We start from the raw sequence: 21493 nt of genomic DNA on the forward strand, positions 1-21493 counted from the left end.
GTCTGCCAACTGATATTCTGAAGTGACATATGGCAGAGCAATAGTTCCTCGTAAAAATTCGTCACGAACATAGTGGCAATCCATTTCGATATGTTTCGTACGTTCATGAAAAGTATGATTGCTCGCAATATAGATGGCACTCTTATTGTCGCAACACAATTTTGAGGTTTCAGTAATATCAACTCCTATATCTTTAAGCAAACTGCGAAGCCATACAAGTTCCATTGTTGTGGTTGTCATTGCCCGGTACTCAGCTTCAGTGGATGATAGTGAAACTTTCTGCTGCTTCTTGCATCGCCAGGCAATCAATGAGTCCCCTAAAAAGACACAAAAACCAGTAGTTGAGACTCGATCATTGGGATTATCTCCCCAATCTGCATCAGTATAAGCAAGAAGATTCAAAGAGGAATAGGAGGATAGAAATAGCCCTTTATTGATGGTATTCCGAATGTAGCGGATGATTCAGAGAACCGCACTCATATGCACGGTTGTAGGAGCATGCTGAAATTGACTGACTGAGTGAACCGCATGAGTGATATCTGGTCTGGTGATGGTCAAATATGTAAGAGACCCAATGAGTTGTCTGTACGGTGTAGGATCTTCCAGAAGAACCCCATCCTCTAACCGCAATTTGGCATTAATAACCTCGGGAGTCTCTACCTTCTTATCATCAGAAATCCCAGACTTAGAACATATATCTGCAGCAAGCTTCATCTGTGACAAAATATATCCTCTAAGAGAATATGTGACCTCAATTCCAAGAAAATATCTGAGAAAACCTAAGTCAGACATATCAAAATTATCTTTTAACATATTTTTAACATTAATAATACTACTTTGATCATTTCCAGTGATAATCATATCATCAACATAAAGCAACAAAATTACGATACTAGAACCTGCATTTTTAACAAAAAGAGCAGTGTCAGTATAACAAGAATGAAATCCTAATTTTATCATGATACCACTAAAACGATCATACCAAGCCTTAGGGGCTTGTTTAAGACCATATAATGCCTTTAAAAGCCGAAGTGTTTGACCTTGCTTAATATTTATTCCGGGTGGTGGATCCATATAAACTTCTTCACTTAAACTTCCATTTAAAAAGGCATTTTTTACGTCAAGTTGATAAATAGGCCATTTTTTGGTTGATGCGACTGCTATTAAGGTTCTGACACTAGTCATACGAGCTACGGGGGCGAATGTTTCTTCGTAATCAATACCATATTCTTGAGAGTTTCCCTTAGCAACCAATCTGGCTTTATATCGTTCTAAAGAGCCATCGCTTTTAGTTTTAACTTTGAAGACCCAACGACAACCAATAGGCTTTTTGTGTGAGGGTAGATCAACTACTTCCCAGGTATTGGCCTTTTTTAAAGCATTTAGTTCAACTTGCATTGCTTCAACCCAATGAGGTATGGATTTAGCTTGATTATAGTAAGCCGGTTCAAAATAAGAATGTAGAGTTATCAAACATGCCTGATAGTTGGGAGTTAAAGAATCATAGGATACAAACCTATTTGGGGGTATTGATATTCTAGAAGAATGCCTAACTTGTGGTTCCTCAATGGATTCGGAAATTTGAGAGTATTTTTCGAGGGCACTAATAGGTTTTTCTTGATTTCTTCTTGAGTAAACATTTATATTGGCATCACTATCATGAACATTTGTATTTGAATTACTATCATTTGAGAGTGTTATGTCAAGAGGGGATACCTCGTGAGTGTCATCTATGTTTTCAAGAGAATCTTCTTGTATGTCATCAATAAGATCATATAAGAATATATAATCGATTTCATTTGTCTCTTCTATTTTATCAAAACCGTTTTCTTCTTCGAGAAATGTTACATCTTTTGAAACATATAGTTTATCATTCTTAAAATCATAACATCTATACCCTTTTTTATTTTCACCATATCCAAAAAATACACATTCAATTGCTTTTGGAGATAACTTATCCCTTTTATGTAATAGGACAAAACATTTGCAACCAAAAATACGAAGTCGATTAAAATCGGGTGAAAACTTAAAGAGTTTCTCATAGGGAGAAGCATTTTTTAACTTAGAAGAGGGCATTCTATTGATTAGATAGGTTGAGGTAAGAACGGCTTCCGCCCAAATTTTTTTTGGAATATTTCTAGACACAAGTAATGTTCTAGCGGTTTCTATAATGTGCCTATGTTTCCTTTCCGCTAGGCCATTTTGTTGAGGAGTACTAGGACATGACTTTTGATGACAAATGCCATTTTGGTTTAAATAGTTTTGGAATTCGTGAGATAAGTATTCACCACCGGAATCGGATCTTAAAATAGATATGTTACTTTGAAATTGATTTTGAACCTTTTTATGAAAATCTTTAAAGAAAGTAAATACTTTCGACTTATGACTAAGGAAATAAATCCAAACATACCGAGTAAAGTCATCAATAAACGTAACATAATATGAATAGCCCCCTTTAGACATAACCGGAGAAGGACCCCAAACATCCGAATGCACCAATTCAAAAGGCCTTGATGAGAAAAAAGATCTAGTTGGAAAAGGAATAGACTTCATTTTTCCAAAAATGCAATCTTTGCAATTAATTTCTTTTTCCTTACAAAATTTGTTTCCAAAAGGAAAGAGATACATTTTGGAATAACTTGGATGACCAAGTCTTTTATGCCAAGTTTCCATATTTTTTTCTTGGACATAAGAACAAAAAAAGTTTGTAGGGAGATCAAGATGGTCCATATAATAGAGGTCTCCCTTTCTATGGCCTTGCCCAATCCGCTTCCGGGACCGGAGATCCTGCACAAAGCAACCATTAGATGAGAAAGATATTTCACATCCATGGTCGGCAATTTGAGAAACCGAAAAAAGGTTTAAATTTAATTTGGGAACTCTTACTTTTGGAACACAAAAATTTTGAGAATCTTTAAAAGAGCCAATACTTGAAATTTTCAAAAAAGTTCCATCGGCCGTTGAGACACTAGAGTCCTTTGAATTGATGCAAACATCACTAAGTGCATTTTCATGAAGGGTCATATGAAAAGACGCTCCAGAATCAAGGATCCAAGAATATGTACCGGGTGATGATGTTGAAGCAATGGCCGCACCCGATGTGGAGGAGGAAACTTTTAGCATTTGTTGGAGAGCCATAGATATTTGTCCAAGAGTTTCTTTAATGTCATTGTTTTTGCCTTCATCTTCTTTGGTGGTGGTTTCTTCAAGAGAGGCCACTTTAGGCTTGAAGGCTTCCATAAGCTTTGGACAAGCGGGTCTAATGTGACCCGGCTCATTGCAATAATGACAAACAATCATTTTTCTTCCTCCATTGTAGTTCCCTTGTTTCCCAAAATAAGGAGGCTTATAGGTTCTAACATTGTTACCCGGTTTGGATACGGCAAGGCTTCATCAACATGCTTACTCATGCCAAGCCTTGTCTCCTCTTGAGTGATTTCGGCTATAGCATCCTCAATAGGAGGAAAAATAGATCTATGGAGAAGTGAGGATCTCACTTGCTCAAATTCGGGACGTAGCCCAAAAAGAAATTGAAACAATCGCTCTTGTTCCATTTGTTTTTGTCTTAAATCAACATCTTCCATAGAAACCCACTTTGGCTCTAAAAGAGCCAATTCATCCCATAGTGGGTTTAGGGCACTATAGTAGTCTTGAATGCTAGAATCACCTTGCTTGGTGGTTCTAACCTTTTCTTGCAAGAAGTATGCTCTTGCAAGATCCTTTTGGGTATACATACCCCTCATAAAGGACCAAGCCTCATTGGCTCTACGAAATTTAGATATATTAGCACATACCTTAAGTTCCACATTGTTCATAAACCACGCAAGGATTTTTGCGTGATTGCTTTCCCAATCTTCCACTTCCTTTTGATGGTTTTCAATGGCCTTGAGACGAGCATCTCCCTCAAGAGCTTTTTCTTGATCTTCTTCCATCTTCGTGAGCATAAGCTTAGGTTCCGGAACGGTCCCCATGACATAACCCCAAAGCTTATTTCCTTTGAGATTATTCTCCATTGCCGATGCCCACATCATATAGTTCTTTCCATTGAGCTTGAAAGAAAGATCAATCTTTGTCTCCATGATGTTGCCAAGAAGTGAGAAGATGCTCACTAAAATAAGAGATACACGAACCACACCTTTCCTTCAAGAATCGAGTGGCTCTGATACCATGTAATGAGATAATGTGGAAATATAAAGAGTGCATACAAGCACATACAACAATGAATAAAAGAGAAAATATCACAAGTCCGCGAAGGGACAATACAAGCACAAGCCTTTAAGAAGGCAACAATATACAAAGCCTCTTATTGAAAAGAGAGAGAAGCTCTCCAAGATGAGAATACACAAGGGGATCACCCCTATTTATACAAGAGGAAGAGGAGGAAAAAGGAGGGCAAAAGGGCCTCAAAAGGAGAGCCAAAAGGGGGCTCCCATAGAGTCGTTGGGAGCCCCCAACGGTCACATTTGTGACCGTTGGGGGCTCCAACGACTTCTATGTTGGAGCCCCTTTAGGTCCTCAAAAAGAATAAAAAAGAAATGAAAAAATAAAAAATAAAAATTACATTTATTCAAAAAAGAAAAAATAGTTGTTTTCTAAAACAACTATGTGAAATTACAAAAATACCCCTATCGGGTATTGATGTAATATACAGAATTTATATATATATATATATATATATATATATATATATATATATATATATAATAGGTACATTTTAACAACCCGTTCATACATAACAGATCAACACGCATGGAATCACAATTTCAGGTGCATGTGTAACAACAGTAATGTTGTGGAGTTTGTATATGCTTCTATAACAATACAGGTAGTTACAAGTTCGCAAATGCACCTTTCCAATTAATGCTCCAATGCATCACAATGAAAATTACTTCATATCGAAACAGAAGAGTGCATGATAGCATACAAAGTTTTCTTTTCATTATGTGCTACATATTTTAGGCCTATGCATACTGTCAAACAGTGCAGCATAGCACCCCATAAAATAACTTTTTCTATGAGGCAAAACGAGCCAGATCAAAATATAAACCCTTTTTTTTTCTTCTGCTAAACCATCCAGCCCGTGATTCCCAACAAGCCCAGCCAATTTATATCAGCTGGGTCGGGTCCGGTCTACCCTGCAAGGCTGAACTGGTTTAGACAGCCCATACACAGGCCCCAATCCGGGCCTGTGTGTGCTATCAGGGCTGAACAGCCACCAGCAAACAGGAAGGAAAAATATTATATATTATTTTTTTTCTTTCTACGGAAGCATACACCCAGCCGATCCTGTCGGCTGGGTACCCAAACAAACCCAGCCGACCAGGTTCGGCTGGCCCAACAGCCCGTGCACAGGCCAAGTCCGGGCCTGTGTGCGTGCTGCCTGGTCTGGGCAAATCCACAATACTGTCATGTGATGAGCCTTTGATTTCATACAACCGTAAACCATAGAGATTCTAAACAAAAAGTATGCACAGTTTTTTTTTTTCTAAAAGAAATTACCATGGGCAACACCTACTCACGAACACCCATTCCAGGAGTATGAAAGTTTCAGTTATTTCAATGACCCATTGTTACAGCATATTTACACAAGGAAATACAGTCCTATAACATGATTTCCACAGGAAGATTAGTGCCTTTACTAAGTCCACATATGAACATCCGTAACAATTAACTTCTACAAAGACTAGGCATTGAACGGCATGCTTATTCATCATTCAAAAATTCTGTTTTTAATACAAAAATAATATGCACAGAAATATTACCTTTTGAAGGTTGCAAAGCCTCAACCACATGTGTATGGAGGGATCCATACAGCCCTCTTCTACACAACCTAGAGTAGGCATGTAAATCCAGTCTTTTGCCCATGGATTCCCATCAAATCATGCATGGGAACCCATCCATATTCGATCCCTCATCCGAATCAAAAGATAGTACCCGTACCTTGATCAAGAATGCGAAAAGAGGGCTGTGGAAGGTGCTCGGCTGAGCAACGATGCCTCCACTCTTCTTCTTCTACCTCCTTCTCTCCTCTCTCTCCGTTTCTTTGTCCCCTTTCTCTCTTTTCTCACTTCCTTTCTTGTTTCTTTTTTTTTCTCTAAGAGCCAATAAGGGAGAAGAGTTGCCGCCCCCCCCTCCCCTCTCTTTTAGTAGCTGGAAACTCTCTAAAGAGAGTTTCCAGAATTAGGTCTCTCTCTCTCTAGGGGAGTTTCCAGATTTTCAGAAACTCCCTTCCTTTCTTTTTTTGTTTGACTTTTGACTTTTTAAAAGATTTGGAAACCTCTAGTTTCCTAATTAGTTAAGGAAGAGGGTTAACCCCAATCCCCTTTAACCCCAATCCCCTTTAACCCCAATCCCGAAATTAATAAAAACTAATCAAATTAGTTAATTTTTTTTTATTTATTTATTCTTAAATGTTTAAAAGTTTCCAAAATTGGTCCTATTGACCATGGAGACTTTTTATAAGAGATTAACCTCAATTTAAAGCTCCTATCTGAATTTTGAAGTTTTAAAAACGTTGGGCTTGGGTTTGGATCCGGAACCAGATACAAACCCATACCCAAACAAAAATTGGAGTAAGACCTGGATCCAATCCAAATTTTTATAGGACCTAACTAGGACCCAAATCCATAAAAATTTGGATCCTAGGCCTTGGATCCAATCCGATCCAATTCCGGATTCGTTTCAACAAACTGTTAAAATTTTAGAAAAACGCAATTTTCGGGCCATTCAAAACTCGAATTTAGAAAAGTAAAATATCATCGCGCTCAGAATTTCGAGACGCATCCAATGATATATTACTCGAATATCAAATTCTAAATTTCGCCTGAAAATAACCCGAATTTCGCTCAAATTGCGCTTGAATTTAAAGGTCAAAATTAAAATTGTTTACCACGCTTCGATTGGCTCGCCTCAACGTTGTCGATGAGACTTGGGTCAAACCCAAACTCTAAGACGTTGGTCTAAAAATCGAGCCTCAAACGATTTTCCTACGAGACAGCCAAATTTCGAAAATTTCATGAATTGAGTAGGAACCAAAAACACGTGATCCTACAGGAAGTGTGTCGTCCAATACCAGGTATACTCTCTAGGGCGGTATTTCCTTGGGAGATTGTATATTTCCTGGACCGAGCGATCCGACGTGGAACTTGTGTTTTTGCTTACCATAAAAAATTATGGTGAGCTGTGATGATCTTCTGAGATTGTTTGTCATAGCCAACTATGAATCTATAGTTTTGGCTTTCTGTTTTAGCATGATTACATGTTGAACCCTGATGTGAGAATCAGATCTTTAGCAATTTTAGATCATGATCATGTTTTGGACCTTCTATGGAAGGGTGGGTTTTTCTTAGAAAGTATGACGCCTTAGGTGAGTCATAACAGGTGATAATTGGCCGCATAAGGCCTTGAGAGATTGAAATAAATTAAGGTTGTTCAGGACAAAGCGTTTGTTAGAAGTAGTGAGAGCGACAAACGATGACCTGATAATGATTGGATGCAGAGACCCCGTTCTAGGAACGAAAACAAGCATGTTGCGTAGTAGTTCACAGCTTACGATCAAATGAATCGTGTTGCTACATTTTTGACAGTGCACTACTTCCCCGTTTGCCCTGCTTACTCGCTTGCACTACTTACCCGTTTGCACTACTTACCCGTTTGCACTACTTACGCGTTTGCACTGCTTACCTGTTTAACTGCATATCTGCTTTAAACTGCTTAGCATACTAAATTAAATGTACTTAATTCGGTTTCCTGTAGTCTCTCTTGTGCACCTACTAGTTTTTCGCGAAACTAACTCATTCTATGGGTACAGGTGATGATTAGGTACACCACGGGCGATGGCGTGATGACAAGATGGCTTCAAGACTTCTTCCTACTCTTAGCTCGCGTCCTAGACATTTTGGGTTTGTAACGGATTTTCCTTGGGATATCCGAATTTTGTGAGTTTTGGTTCTTTTAGCTAACGTGTCCAAAGTTGTCAGCTTGCCTTCTGAATTAACAAAAGAATAGTCTTCCGCTGATTTTATGAACAAACTCTGGAGGAAAGAGATTTTTTCTAGTCTCTTGCCTGTTTTCTGAAAGGTTCGCAAGTTTGAAATTTTGGGGCGTTACATAGCCACTTGATCACCACGAACACTTTGATAAGTGATCCACAAGCACCCAAACAAAGAGTCAAGTTGATTTTCAAAGGTAGATACACGAACACATGAGCATGTAGTTGTCAATCACCAACGATCAAGAGCACTATGGCTTTGATACCATATAAGGAAATGAGAGTCTTCAGCTACGAACAAAAATGTCCACCAATAGATAAAAAATGGACAAGCACAAAAGTGAACCACAAAGGTCACACACAAAAAACGCTCTCACAATATAACAAAATGATATTTTATTAATATAAGTATGCAAAAAGCGTACTTAACAATGGGGAGAAGTCCCCTATTTATATAAATCAAGAGAAGGAGAGTAATAAGAGGCCAGAGAGAACTCTCTAGCCGTTAGACTAGTTTTAGTCAACTTTTGTTGACCAAAATAATTACAAAAAGAAAAAGAAAAAGTAAAATATATATATATATATATATGTATATGTATACATACATATGTATGTATACTACACACCCGTATATATAGGATTGTGTATATATATACAAGATATTTACTTATTTTAACAACACTGTCCAAAACATGAGCATCTATAACTTTTTCCTCATAAACTAATTGTGTCTTGCAACAACAATTTAAACATCATTTTTACCAGACAAATGCACTGGAAATCTTCATACTATCATGACAAATTATGGATAAAATTACACTTATAAAAGAATGTCAAATACACACATAGACATGTACCTCTTCCTCTATAAGCTCAGATATACTTTTTTTGCTATCAAAACTATCCTTCTCTTTATCCTTCTCATCCAGCTGACATAAGAAATATCAGTTTGTAAGAAATGCAATTTATCAAACAAGTTTTGTCCGGTCACAAATTGCTGATCTCTGTTTGAACAATTTTGAATGGGAGCATGTTCAATGATCTATGACTAGTAAAAGACCAAAAATCTCTAACCTTAAGAGGTGGAACCACATATGATATTGGGTAACAAACAGGACATTTCTGAGGATTTTTACCCTCATTTGTTGCTCCAAAAGAGAGGCTCCCATAACTAATCTCACCATGCAACATAGATCCAGCTGAACACTGCAATACACACAGATGATTAAGAAAGAGATTAGGCAAATAAAGTTTATAATACTTGCTTACCTTTGGAAGCTTGTCCTTGGCTGGTGGACCAACATAAAAGGCTTCCATTTCTCTGAGAAATAGCAACACGTAACATGAATGTTATTAGGCCACTCTAGATCAACAGTGGAAAGAGAAACATATAACATGAATATAGTTAGGCCTACTTTAAATTAAGAGTCATCAGTGATAAATAAGACCTACCCAAGGACTAAAACAGAGGATTTAAAACTGCTGTTCCCAGTTATAGGCCCGTCTGGTTGAGAAAAGCAGCTTAAGTGTATAAATTCCTGCAACCAAAGCAAAACTTGAATATTCAGTTCAATCTAGAAAATGGGAAGCCTGAGAAACTTAGATAAATAATACACCAAGTTAGTTGAAAATGGAGGATCAGCAGATTGATAGTTTCCTACATAATACTGCAAATGAAAAGCTGCAACTGCCGTGTAAAAAGGATCATGGAGTGATAACTCAGAGCAACTTCACATTCCAAGACTATATGGATAACAACACTTGATTCCAAAACTCATGTCATCCATAACAGAGCACCCTATTTTCCTCAATTAGAGGTATTTTTTTACTTCAAATATAGTGATTTATATAAAAGTCAAACCGAGGCCCTTATCTATCCAAGTGCTGTAAAAGGTGCCCATAATTAGAAATTTGTTTTTAATAATTAAATTATGAGGAATTTTCTCCAAAACTTTTGAAAGAGTGATGAGAAACTAAGCACCATGTTAAGGATGAAAGAGTGATGAGAAAATAAAAAACTGACCGAAGGGGGAGGAGGGCCAACAGGAATTTTAAGGAGCTAATTTCATTTGTTAGAATGTCATCATGATGAATGTCAATCTATATGCAAACCAACATCTATTAGCAATTGAATCAATTTAGAGCACAATTGCTGAAGATATTGTAGTCATACTTAATATTAAGTACCTTTTCTTCCAAGTTTCTTTCTATAAACAAGACCAGTTCCTTCATTTTCTCCAGATAATGTATATTTTCATGCCTGCAAAAGAATATAGGTGAAATAAGACACTACTGACTAGAAGAATAAAATGTGAATGTTTTCCATCAATGAAGTTCATGCAAAAATTGAAAAAGATTATATATTTACTACCTAATATCTGTAGAGTGGACAAACACTGTAAGGTAATTGTTTTATGACACATAAATGTAATGAAATGGTGCTCTTCCACAAAGGCCCTTGAATCACACAAGTGAAGTGTCCAAAAGACACTTTAAGCAAGACCCATAAAAGGGTAAATATGGAAAAGAGCAAGAACGAAATAAAGAATTTTATTCATAATATGAAATGCTTAAAAAGCATTGAAGAAGTCACTTTTACATTGGAGGGGTTCACCCTTATTTATACTAAGAGAAGCAAGAGAGAGGAGAGCTCATTTTGAGCTCTCCTCAAAGAGACGTTGGACGCTAGTCCAACGGCTGTTATTGTAACAGTTGGACTAGAGTCCAACGGCTACACTGCAGTCAAGTTCCAACTAGAAACTTGATTGAACAGTGTATTTACTTCCTATTGAACTAGATACGAAAAACACAAAAAAAGCAAAAAGAATAAAATAAAAAATAATATATATAATAATAATATTAAATAATAAATAATAATAATAATATTACATATACGTATATAGTACATTTTTAACAATAAATTCAAGAAATTCATTTCTCCCTCTATTGTACCCTCCCTCTTTCGTTACACAGACTGTAACGCCCCAAAATTTCGACTTGTGATTTCGAAAACCTTATCGAAAAACCTTTCAAAGATTTAAAGATTTAACTAAAAAAACGACAGCGGAAGATATTTAGAAAGGAGCACAAGTCAACAATCCTGGGTACGTTAGCTGAAAATCATTCACATGTACAACAACTTAAAGGAATTGAAGAAATAAGACAATAGATTAAAAATCTGCAGTTTATTTCAAAATGAGCATTTTGTTCCAAAGTACAATAAATTTAAAGAAAACTTCAAAAAGACTCAGAGCCAAGCCGCCAGCAGAAATAAGATAAATCTTGATCCATATTGCACCACGTCATCGGCCGCCAGTGAAGTCCTACTCCTCACCTGCCCATGAAATGGGTCAGTTTCATAACAAACCAGTAGGTGCACGAACAGATAAGTAGAATGAAAATAAAAAAGACATTCATGAGATACGCAGTTATGATATTTAAGCAATTAATACAATTGTAGTCTATTCTAACAAATGTAATATGTGCAAAGAGCTGTTAGTTGAAGCAGTGTGAGTCTCAGTCATCTACAACTATTCATGAAGATATTATTTGAGTTCTGATATTAACTGACTTGTGGGTACGCACAGACGCGAAACGTAGAAACAGCCGAAACCGATCCGGGGGTTTATTATGTCAAGTGTTTTCATTAACCCGGATAGCTGACTGAGTCCGCTCCTAAGGGGACGGTCAGTGACCAAGAGAGTAAATCCCCAAAGGCATTCGTGGCCCATGGATGCATCCAACTTCTACAGAAGTGCCTGGGAGTTACCACCTAGGATAATCTATGGTAATCCCAATTCCCCTAACTCCGATGACTGGGGAAGCCGAGTCTTTTGCCCGTGGGGTGGTTGTTAACAACCTGTCCATCAGAGTTTTTGTACCATCCATCCTCTCCCTTGATGAACCGTGAAGGTCGGATGGGTACGATGGGGGTTTCTTAACCGCCGCCCCATCCTACATGCTCTGGTCTATTAGACCCACTCGAGCATCTTGCCTGTGAAGGCGAATGGTCACCATTTACGTGATCTCAGCATTGTGCTAATTGCACGCATCGAGGTTGCTACAACCTCATCCTCCAACCATCGTAACCCACATGGGACGTACTTGTCCAAAAGTACGGTTGTACCTTCCTAGAGGTACGACTACGATGAGAGGGCAACATATAATGTTTTATGATTCTTTTGGTTCATACATGACATGTATTGCTTTTCTGAGCAATTGGCTTGTGGAGGCCGATAATATCACATGAAAATCAATAAAGTGTTGATTCCCACTTCAGGATACTCCATGACCTCACATAAAATTCATACCGTACATGACTTAAGGTTCGGTTACAATAGCAATTGCAGTGGTTTTCTCTCCAGAATTGAGTTTATTCACAAAGTCTACCTTAAGTATGAAGTTTCAAAAGAATAAGCATGCAGAACAAACAATCACGAGTTAAGTAATCCTATACGTAAACAAGTATGCCAATTAAACTACTTGATTCTTTCTAGAATGAGTCTAACCACAGAATTTACATTAAGCATGCAATTTCAAAAGAATCAAAATGAGTAAAACTCTGACCAGCCAATACTTCTTCAGATAAGCAGGTATGTAAAATAACTATTCTATCTCAGAAGTCTTATTTTATTTCGTTCATACAAACTTTTCGTGCGACTTTCCCCTACCTCAGGATGTCGTGCAGCTGCGTGCATCTACGCGTGTAGATGATACGAGGCTCAGGCCGCGGAGCCAGAGTGGGGTTCGATGCGAAGTCTGCAAAAGTGCTACGTTAATTATCATGTGGAGAAATAGAGAAACAAGCCTGCCGATAGAAAAAGAGAGAGGCAGCAGAAGTGTGCCCCTGCTGGCCGAAATCACAAAAAATGACAAGGGGCGAGCCCTTGCCTGCAGACAGCCGCGGGGTGACAGGGGCTGAGCCCTCTGTCAAAAACACTGAGGCAGCAGGGGGGGTCAGCCCCTGCCGAACACAACGAAGCGACAGGGGCTGAGCCCTTGCCGACAACGACAAAGTGGCAGGGGCTCACCCCTGCCGGCAACAACGAAGCGGCAGGGGCTGAGCCCCTGCCGGCAACAACGAAGTGGCAGGGGCTGAGCCCTTGCCGGCAACATCCAAGTGGCAGGGGCTGAGCCCCTGCCAGCAATGTTAAAGTGGCAGGGCCTCGGCCCCCTGCACGGCGAATAAGAAATGGCAGGGGTCTCGGCCCCTGCCCGGCATAAAAAGAATGGTAAGGGCCTTGGCCCTTACCTGACGAAAATGGGGAAATGGCAGGGGCCCCAGCCTGACGAATTAAGGGACGGCAGGGGCCTCGACCCCTGCCTGGCAAAATCACGGAGCCGCAGGGGGGGTTGTCTGGCCCCCTGCGAGCCGAGGATCAAGAGCAGCAGGGGGGGTATTCCCTGCCCTCCCAGAAGCCAAGAGGCGGCAGGGGCGAGCCCCTGCCTGCCGGGAAATAGAAAACGGCAGGGGCATTGCCCCTGCCTACCGGAGATCGAGAGGCGGCAGGGGCTAACCCCTGCCAGAGAGAGAGAGTTTGGGACGGGGGTGACAGGGGGCAGCCGACCTCCTGTCGGATTCCCTATCAGCCCCAGAGGTGAGGGAGTGTCGCAGGGGCCACTGGTCCCCGGTCGGCACTCCGGCGCACCCCCAGAGGGAAGAGGGGACAACAGGGGCCTTGCAGGCCACCTGTCGGCCCTTCGATGAGTACCGGGGAGGCGGGAGGGCGCGGCAGGGGCCGTGCGCCACTTGTCGGCCTCCCGGCGAGGTGACAGAGATGGGGGGTGAGGAAGAGAAGAGGGAGGAGAAGAGGGCGGCGTACCTGGGAGGCGGTGGCCGGCGTCGGTGGCGGGGCGCAGTGACAGCAGGTCGGCACGAGGAGGAGGAAGCTCGAGAGGGGAGGCGTGCCTCCCCTCGCCCTCCTGCAATGCTCTTAAAGAGCTCGGGGGGGCGATGAAAGGGGAAACCCCGGTGGGTTTCCCTAATCTACCCGAAAACGCAGGGAGAGAAAACGGGGGGTGTTGCGGCGCTCGGGATCGCGAGTCAGTTTTTTTTTTTAAACCCTAAAGCAAAGGGGCTCGGGTCGGGTCCGAACCCGACCCGACCCAGGTCCAAAACAATAATTTTTTTTTAAATTGCGGGTTTTACACAGACAGAGGGGGCTCTTGCCCCGTCTCTGTTTGCACGGGCAGGAGGGGAACCCTCCTGCCCTCCCCCTCGGATTTTGAGGGCAGGAGGGACAACACTCCTACCCTTCCTCTTTTATTCACGCAGGCAGCAGGGGCCCTCCTGCCTTCCCTCTTTAGATTCCGACAGGCAGGGGAGATGCTCCTGCCTCCTTATGTTTTCCGGTAGGCAGGGGCGCCGCCCCCTGCCTCCACCTCTCCCCTTTCGCGGCTAGTGGGGTCCAGCCGAGCCAGGCTAACCTCACCCCCCCTATGACACGAACATGCTACCAAACACATGCTTTTAAAATGATTTCCTTTGTGCTATTTACGCAGTACGACGAACCCTTTAGCGCACTGTAAAACCCACGATTTTATATAAAAAAACAAACATCCAGACCCGGGTCGGATCCGAACCCGACCTGGACCCAAACCGAGTCCAGGGAAAACCCTTTAAAAAAAATTTAACGCACGTCTCTCTCTCCCCGCACAATCGCGGGCCTACACTGTAATAACCGGGAAAAAAAATTATAAGCTTGGATTCGGGCCAGATCCGGACCCGGACCCGACCCAGACCCAATAGAGGCACCGCCTCCCGTGTCTTTTGAATACAGCGAGGCAGGGGTTTCAAAGAGAACCCCCACCCCCTTCTTCCTCTCTCGTTCTCTCTCCCCGATACTCATCCTCTTTCCCCACGCGTCGACCCGCCGTCGTCGGCAAGCCCAGCCACCGGCGACAGCACTGCCAGAGCCCACCCTCGTCGGTGACAGCCTCCCCTCTGCGACCTCGCCGGTGATGCCTCTCTACCTGACGACCCCCTAGACTCGTTGTTGGCCACCTCCTTCCTTCTCTCTGTTGTGAAGGCGTCGATGACCCACCGCCTTCCGCTCCGGCGACCTCCAGGTATGCTCCCCTCGTCCCTCTTCTCCTTCTTCGTCTATCTCTCTCTCTCTCTCTCCCTCTTTCTCTGCACTCCCAGTGGCTAAGGGAGGGGTCAAGCCCCCCTCCCTGTGCCACTATTGAGAGGGGAGGGTATGAGATTTCGTGTGTATGTGGTTCAGCTTTCACAGGAGACAAGAAAAGGGAGAGAGAGAGGGAGATGCACAATGGTTGGGGCGGCGCACACAAGCTCAACCTCCAAGCCCTAAGCCTTATAATAAAGAGTAGATATACAATGAGACAATGTTACAGGAGTATTACAAGAATGCCATTAATAAAACAATATATGCATGTGTTTTATTTAACGTGCGTATGGATCTGGATCCAGATCCATACGCATACTATATTTTAACACCCTCCCTCAAGTTGTACGTGATTTTGGAGCATGTACAACTTGCTCTTCAATAGCCAAAATTGACGTCCTGTTAACCCCTTGGTAAACAAGTCTGCCACTTGATCTTCTGTTTGAACATGACGTAGTTCTATCTCCTTTATCTCGATTTTTTGTCGTATAAAATGTTGATCAATCTCAATGTGCTTTGTTCTGCTATGCTGGATAGGATTACATGCAATGTTTATTGCGCTTTGATTGTCACATAGAAGAGATGATCGAATAATTGTCTCCCCAAGATCACTCAATAAGTGTTTAATCCATGTAGCTTCTGTCGTGCCTGCAGCCATCGACCTGTATTCAGCCTTTGTACTCGATCGTGCCACTGCCTTTTGTTTTCTGCTGCTCCAGGACACTAAATTGTATCCAATATATACACAATATCCAGAGACAGATCGTCTCTCATCTGGATCCCTTGCCCAATCTGCGTCTGTATAAGTGATGACTTCATGCCCTCTATGCAGGTTATCGTTCTTACGATAAACAAGTTTGTCTCCTATAGTTCCTTTTAAATAGCGTAGAATGCGCTTCACAGCTTCCATATGACCTTTCGTATACCTGATTGACAACATAAACTATATCAGGTTTGGTAAAGGTCAAGTACTGTAACATCCCCAAGAGGCTTCTACATGTTGTAGGGTCGGCACAAAGATAGCCATCTTCAGAGCTCAGCCTTTGATGTAATACACTAGGAGCGTTGTCTGGTTTGCAATACTTCATCCCGGCTCTTTCCAAAAGATCAAGAGTATATTTTTGTTGCATGAGTGCCAATGTGTCTTGTTGTCTGTCGACTTCCACACCAAGAAAGTACCTCAACTCACCTAAATTTTTCATCTTGAAAGTTTTCATTAAAACTGTTTCACGTCTTGCACATGATTATCTGAACTCTCAGTGATCACAATGTCATCAACATATATAAGAAGAAGTATAACAATGTCTGTCTTTTGGTAAATAAAGAGCGAGTGATCCAGAGAGCATCTTCTAAAACCATAGCTTTGAATTTGCATAGAGAAACTTTCAAACCAAGAACGGGACGCCTGTTTCAATCCATATAGGGATTTCCTTAGTTTGCACACCCAGGCAGTAGGATCCTTCTCGGCATAACCAGGAGGTTGCTCCATATACACTTCCTCCTTTAAAGTTCCATGCAAGAATGCATTTTTAACATCCATCTGGCTAAACCTCCATCCTCGATCGACTGCTAGGGATATGATGACACGAATTGTACCCATTTTGACTACCGGACTGAAAGTTTCATCGTAGTCTTCACCATATTGTTGTGTGAATCCCCGAGCAACAAGTCGTGCCTTATATCTGTCAATACTTCATTTGGTCTTATACTTTGTTTTATAAACCCATTTTGAACCAACTACATTTTTTCCTTCTGACTGAGGTACTATTTCCCAAGTCTGGCACTCATAAAGTGCTTCCATTTCTTCATTCATAGCTTCAGTCCAATGACGGGATTGAAGAGCTTGATTAAAACAAGTGGGTTCATCCTGTTTTGTGAGCTGAGACATAAACAACTGAAAATCAAGGGAAAAGGTCTCATAACTCACCCATCGTTGAATAGGATGCCTAATGCGTGACAGCCTTTGAGCCGGATCATTGGCGATGCTTTCCACATTCCACGGCTCTGTATTTTTATCCTGTCTAGTGTATATCTGTCCAGAGAAGTGTTCTACTGGGGTTGACTCAACTGGAGATGATTCAACATGTATCTATGAGTCATTCAACTCCCTACTCAAGCCGAAGGACAATTCGCCTGACATGTTTCTCCTGTATTAGCGAAAAGATCTGCGCTCATCCATAGATCATATACATCTACTTCTCGAGATGGCAACTCTTCAGAGTCATTGACCTGAAAATTTTGTTCATCAAAAACAACATTTCTGGAGGTCCTAATATGTTTTGTAGTAGGGTCATAGCATCGATAGCCTTTGTATTCATCCGCATACCCAACAAATCAACAATTATAGACCTTGTCATGAAACTTATTTCGCATAGATGAATCAATATGTATATAACATACACAACCAAAAACATGCAGCTCATCATAAGAGGGATGTTGCCCAAATAAAATATAATAGAGGGATTTCCGATCCAGAAGAGTCATAGGAAGACGATTTATGACATGAACAGATGTGTGAAAAACTTTTGTCCAGAGACTAACAGGCACATTACTATCATGTAACATGCTTATCGCACTCTCGACAATATGCATGTGTTTTCTCTCTGCAACCCCATTTTATTGAGGGGTATGAGGGCAAGAAACCTGTCGACTTATTCCTTTATCCCGAAGAAAGGCAATAAATTCGTTCGATGAATACTCTCCTCCACCATCACATTGTAAATACACAATATCACAAGAAAACTTTGTTTTGACCATCGAATGGAATTCCCGAAATATTCGGAAAACTTCATGCTTATATTTCAAGAAATATATCCAAGTATAACGGGAATAAGAATCAATAAAGATAACATAGTAACGACTGCCAGAAGGAGAAGGAATAGGTGTGTGTCCCCAAACATCGAAACAAATACTCTCAAATGGCTTTGAAGCCCTTTTATTAATAATATGAAATGGAAGAACATTTATTATTATTATGAAAAAATGAACATAAACTAGACTTTGGAAGAAGACCATCAGATACAAGATTTTCAACGAAACCCCGACTATAATGTCCCAAACGACTATGCCAAATATATGACTTATTGCAATGAGATGAATTAAAAACTTCCAATGAAGGGAAAAACAAGGACTCTGAAGGCGAAGACACTGAAGAATGCTTGGACGACTTCACATGTCCTTTTTTGTTACATAAGAAACAAGTGGGCACTCTCCTCTGATTCCCTGTATTAAAAGCACCTGAAATGTTAGGTGTAGGCAAGATACCACGTCCTCCCTGCCCAAAACGTTTGTGGCCTCTGCCTCATTGATGCCCTCCATTCCCTCATCCAAAACCTATAGAAGTATCCATGGTCAAAACTGAATGAGAACGAGCTGATTCATTTCCTTCTGCCCTTTGCTTCATAATCATTTCATGTTGGAGAAGTTTCGCTTGAAGATCGTCATAGGTGGGCAAGTGAGGAAGGCATGACAAAGCTGTGGTAAACATGTCGAAATCAGGACCCAATCCATTGAGGAGTTATTGAACTTTATCTTTATCTGCAATAGCACTTCTAATAATCGTCAATTGGTCAGTAATAGTCTTTAAGAGGCCTATGTATTCCATGACTGTCATGGAGCCTTTCTTCAAACTTTGAAACTCATTTTTTAAGTACATAACTCGAGCTTCTGATATCTGAGAGTATGTCTGAGACAACTTACTCCACAGATCCGCTGCAGTGCAATCATCTGAAAGAATAACCAACACTTCTTGAGAGAGTGTTGACGTAATATAAGCAACCAAAGACTGATCCCGCTTCCTCCAAGCTGTATACTCTGGATTTTTAATAGAAATGGTAATTGTGTCACCCTTCTCATCCTTGGTTTCCTGCAAAATAAGCCATGGTGGTATAGGAACTAAACCATCCAGATGTTCATCGAGATCCTGACTCCGTATAAAACGAAGTATTTGCCTCTTCCAGGTCAAAAAATTGGAATGAGTAAGTTTTTCTATAATGAACTGACTCAAGAAATTTGCAGAGGGACCGGATGGCGAGGAGTAATCCATATCAATGGAACAAGGAAATATTGCAAACAAGACGAATGAAAAGAAACAAACAGATTTGAGATCACTTAATCAATCAGTAGAACTTCAATAAGGCATGTACCTGTGCTACCAATATTGTGAAAAGAACCCCCCACCTTTTTTTTTGCAGATTCAGAATAGAGATTGTAAACTGTTATAATCTGCCTATAGGCGTTGCACAGAGAACACTAAAACAGCAATAAAAGTAAAACTTCTGGAATAAAAAAAAAGGGAGACTGCAATCAGAGATAAATCAAACAGGCTGCAATCAGAGAGGAGAACACTTAAAAGTGATGGTTGCAATCAGAGAGGTGTTTTATTAGAAGTGATGACTGCAGTCGTTGATATCGAGGAAAGAAAGACAAACATTAATGGTGAGATGGTTGCAGTCGTTGATATCGAAGAAAAAAAAAATAGATGTTAATGGTGAAATAGCTGCCAACAGTCGTTAATGGTGGAGAAGATAGACAGACGATGATGATATTAAGCACTATGAAGGAGAAGGATGAAGTGCGTGGATGAACGAGAATCAGAAAAAGAACGAGTAACAGAAGTTAAAAAAGGAGAAAGATGGAGAATAAAAGAAGAGATGTAAAATCTGGTTCTTTGAGAATCAGAAAAAGAACGAGTAGCAGAAGTTAAAAAGGGGAAAGATGGAGAATAAAAGAAGGGATGTAAAACTTGGTTCTTCAGATCTCGATGAACACGCCTCTGATAGGATTCCGCAACCACGGGCTCTGATACCATATGAGATTTCGTGTATATGTGGTTCAGCTTTCACAGGAGACAAGAAAAGGGAGAGAGAGAGGGAGATGCACAATGGTTGGGGCAGCGCACACAAGCTCGACCTCCAAGCCTTAAGCCTTATAACGAAGAGTAGATATACAATGAGAAAATGTTACAGGAGTATTACAAGAATGACATTAATGAAACAATATATGCATGTGTTTTATTTAACGTGCGTATGGATCTGGATCCAGATCCATACGCATACTATATTTTAACAGAGGGGTCGAACCCCCCTCCCTGCTCCTTGGTCCCCGTGTGGTCACGGGAGGGGTCGAACCCCCTCCCTGTGCCCACTTTTAGCAGAGGAGGGGTCGGGCCCCTCCCTGCTCCCTGTATCGGTAGAGGAGGGTGTAATAACCATAATTTTTAGGCATTTATTTAAATATATTATAATATATATTTCATAACAGAGTGATTTGGGCCTGGGATCCAAATTTCAGATCCAGGACCCAAAAAGGGATTTTTCGAATAAATTTACCTCGTAAATTTGATATGTATGTATAAGTATAATAATTTTTAATTAATTAAATAATTCGAGGAATAATTATTTAAAAGGGGTGCATAGATGGGTCCGGGATCCACCTTTCGGATGCATATACCCGTATAGATATTTTAATATATATATAATCATAATAAAATAAAGAAAACAGTAAATAGTGGAGACGGATCCACTCTATATCCAGCCCGGATCGAAATTGGGATTTGGATCCCGAGTCGTAGAGTTCGGACCCATTACCCGAATCTGTAAATAACCCACCAATGGGGGTGTTAAATTATACTTATAATATTAATTATTAATTAAATAAATAATTAATAGTATTTATAAGAAAAAAATAAATAGATTTTGATGCATAGGGTCGGACCCACAGTTGGATCCAAACGGATCCAACTGAGGATCCGTCATTAGTAGGCAAACCAGGTCCATTTTCAAAATGGACCCAGCGTCGCGGGTCACGGGCTCGGACCCGGACCCGAGTCCAATTTTAAAAGAGGGGGGGGGGGGGGGGTTAAAATAGGAATCGTGCCTAGGGCACGATTCTTGTTTTCAAGAATCCGAAACAGAAAGGGGCAGGGGGGGTTACGCAGGGCGTAACCGACCCCGTGCCTCTCTGCAAGAGTGGAGGAGGGTAGGCTGATAAAAGGAGGAGTGGAGAGAGGTTTTCTCTCTCTCTCTCTCTCTCTCTCTCTCTCTCTCTCTCTCTCTCTCTCTCTCTCTCTCTCTCTCTCTCTCTCTCTCTAGTTGGGTGCACATCGGAGGAAAAGGGCACACCAGAGTGAGGGTTTTGTCGCCGGCAAAGCTCCGGCCATCCGCAACCTTCAAGGGCTCCTCGAACAACCCTCTGTCACGGCAGTGAGTGGAGCAACACCAGTCGGCCCTACCCACGCGATTGCAGCCTCCGATCGCCGGAAAAGCTTCAAAAAGGTACGGTGCTTCTAACGAATTTGGGTGAGGGGTCGAACATGGGTTCGATCTCGTGTGAGGGGTTTGAGGGGAGCATCCAGGGAAGGCTGTCGATAGAGGTA

General features: G+C 41.1%; 1 protein-coding gene across 1 annotated transcript in view; it reads right to left on the reverse strand.

The window, feature by feature from the left end:
* Positions 1-21493, reverse strand: part of TPP2 (tripeptidyl peptidase ii) — a 194840-nt gene that overhangs the window by 57206 nt on the left and 116141 nt on the right. Inside the window, exons 24-28 of the mRNA XM_089995478.1 lie at positions 10178-10250; positions 9443-9528; positions 9260-9311; positions 9065-9196; positions 8848-8919 (exon numbers count right to left, since the gene is read on the reverse strand). Of these exons, the coding sequence (XP_089851604.1) occupies positions 8848-8919; positions 9065-9196; positions 9260-9311; positions 9443-9528; positions 10178-10250 (415 nt within the window). The remainder of the gene's footprint in view (positions 1-8847; positions 8920-9064; positions 9197-9259; positions 9312-9442; positions 9529-10177; positions 10251-21493) is intronic.

This window comes from Nuphar pumila, chromosome 2, assembly GCF_984573655.1.
Source record: "Nuphar pumila chromosome 2, dmNupPumi1.hap1.1, whole genome shotgun sequence".
NCBI classification, from domain to species: Eukaryota; Viridiplantae; Streptophyta; class Magnoliopsida; order Nymphaeales; family Nymphaeaceae; genus Nuphar; species Nuphar pumila.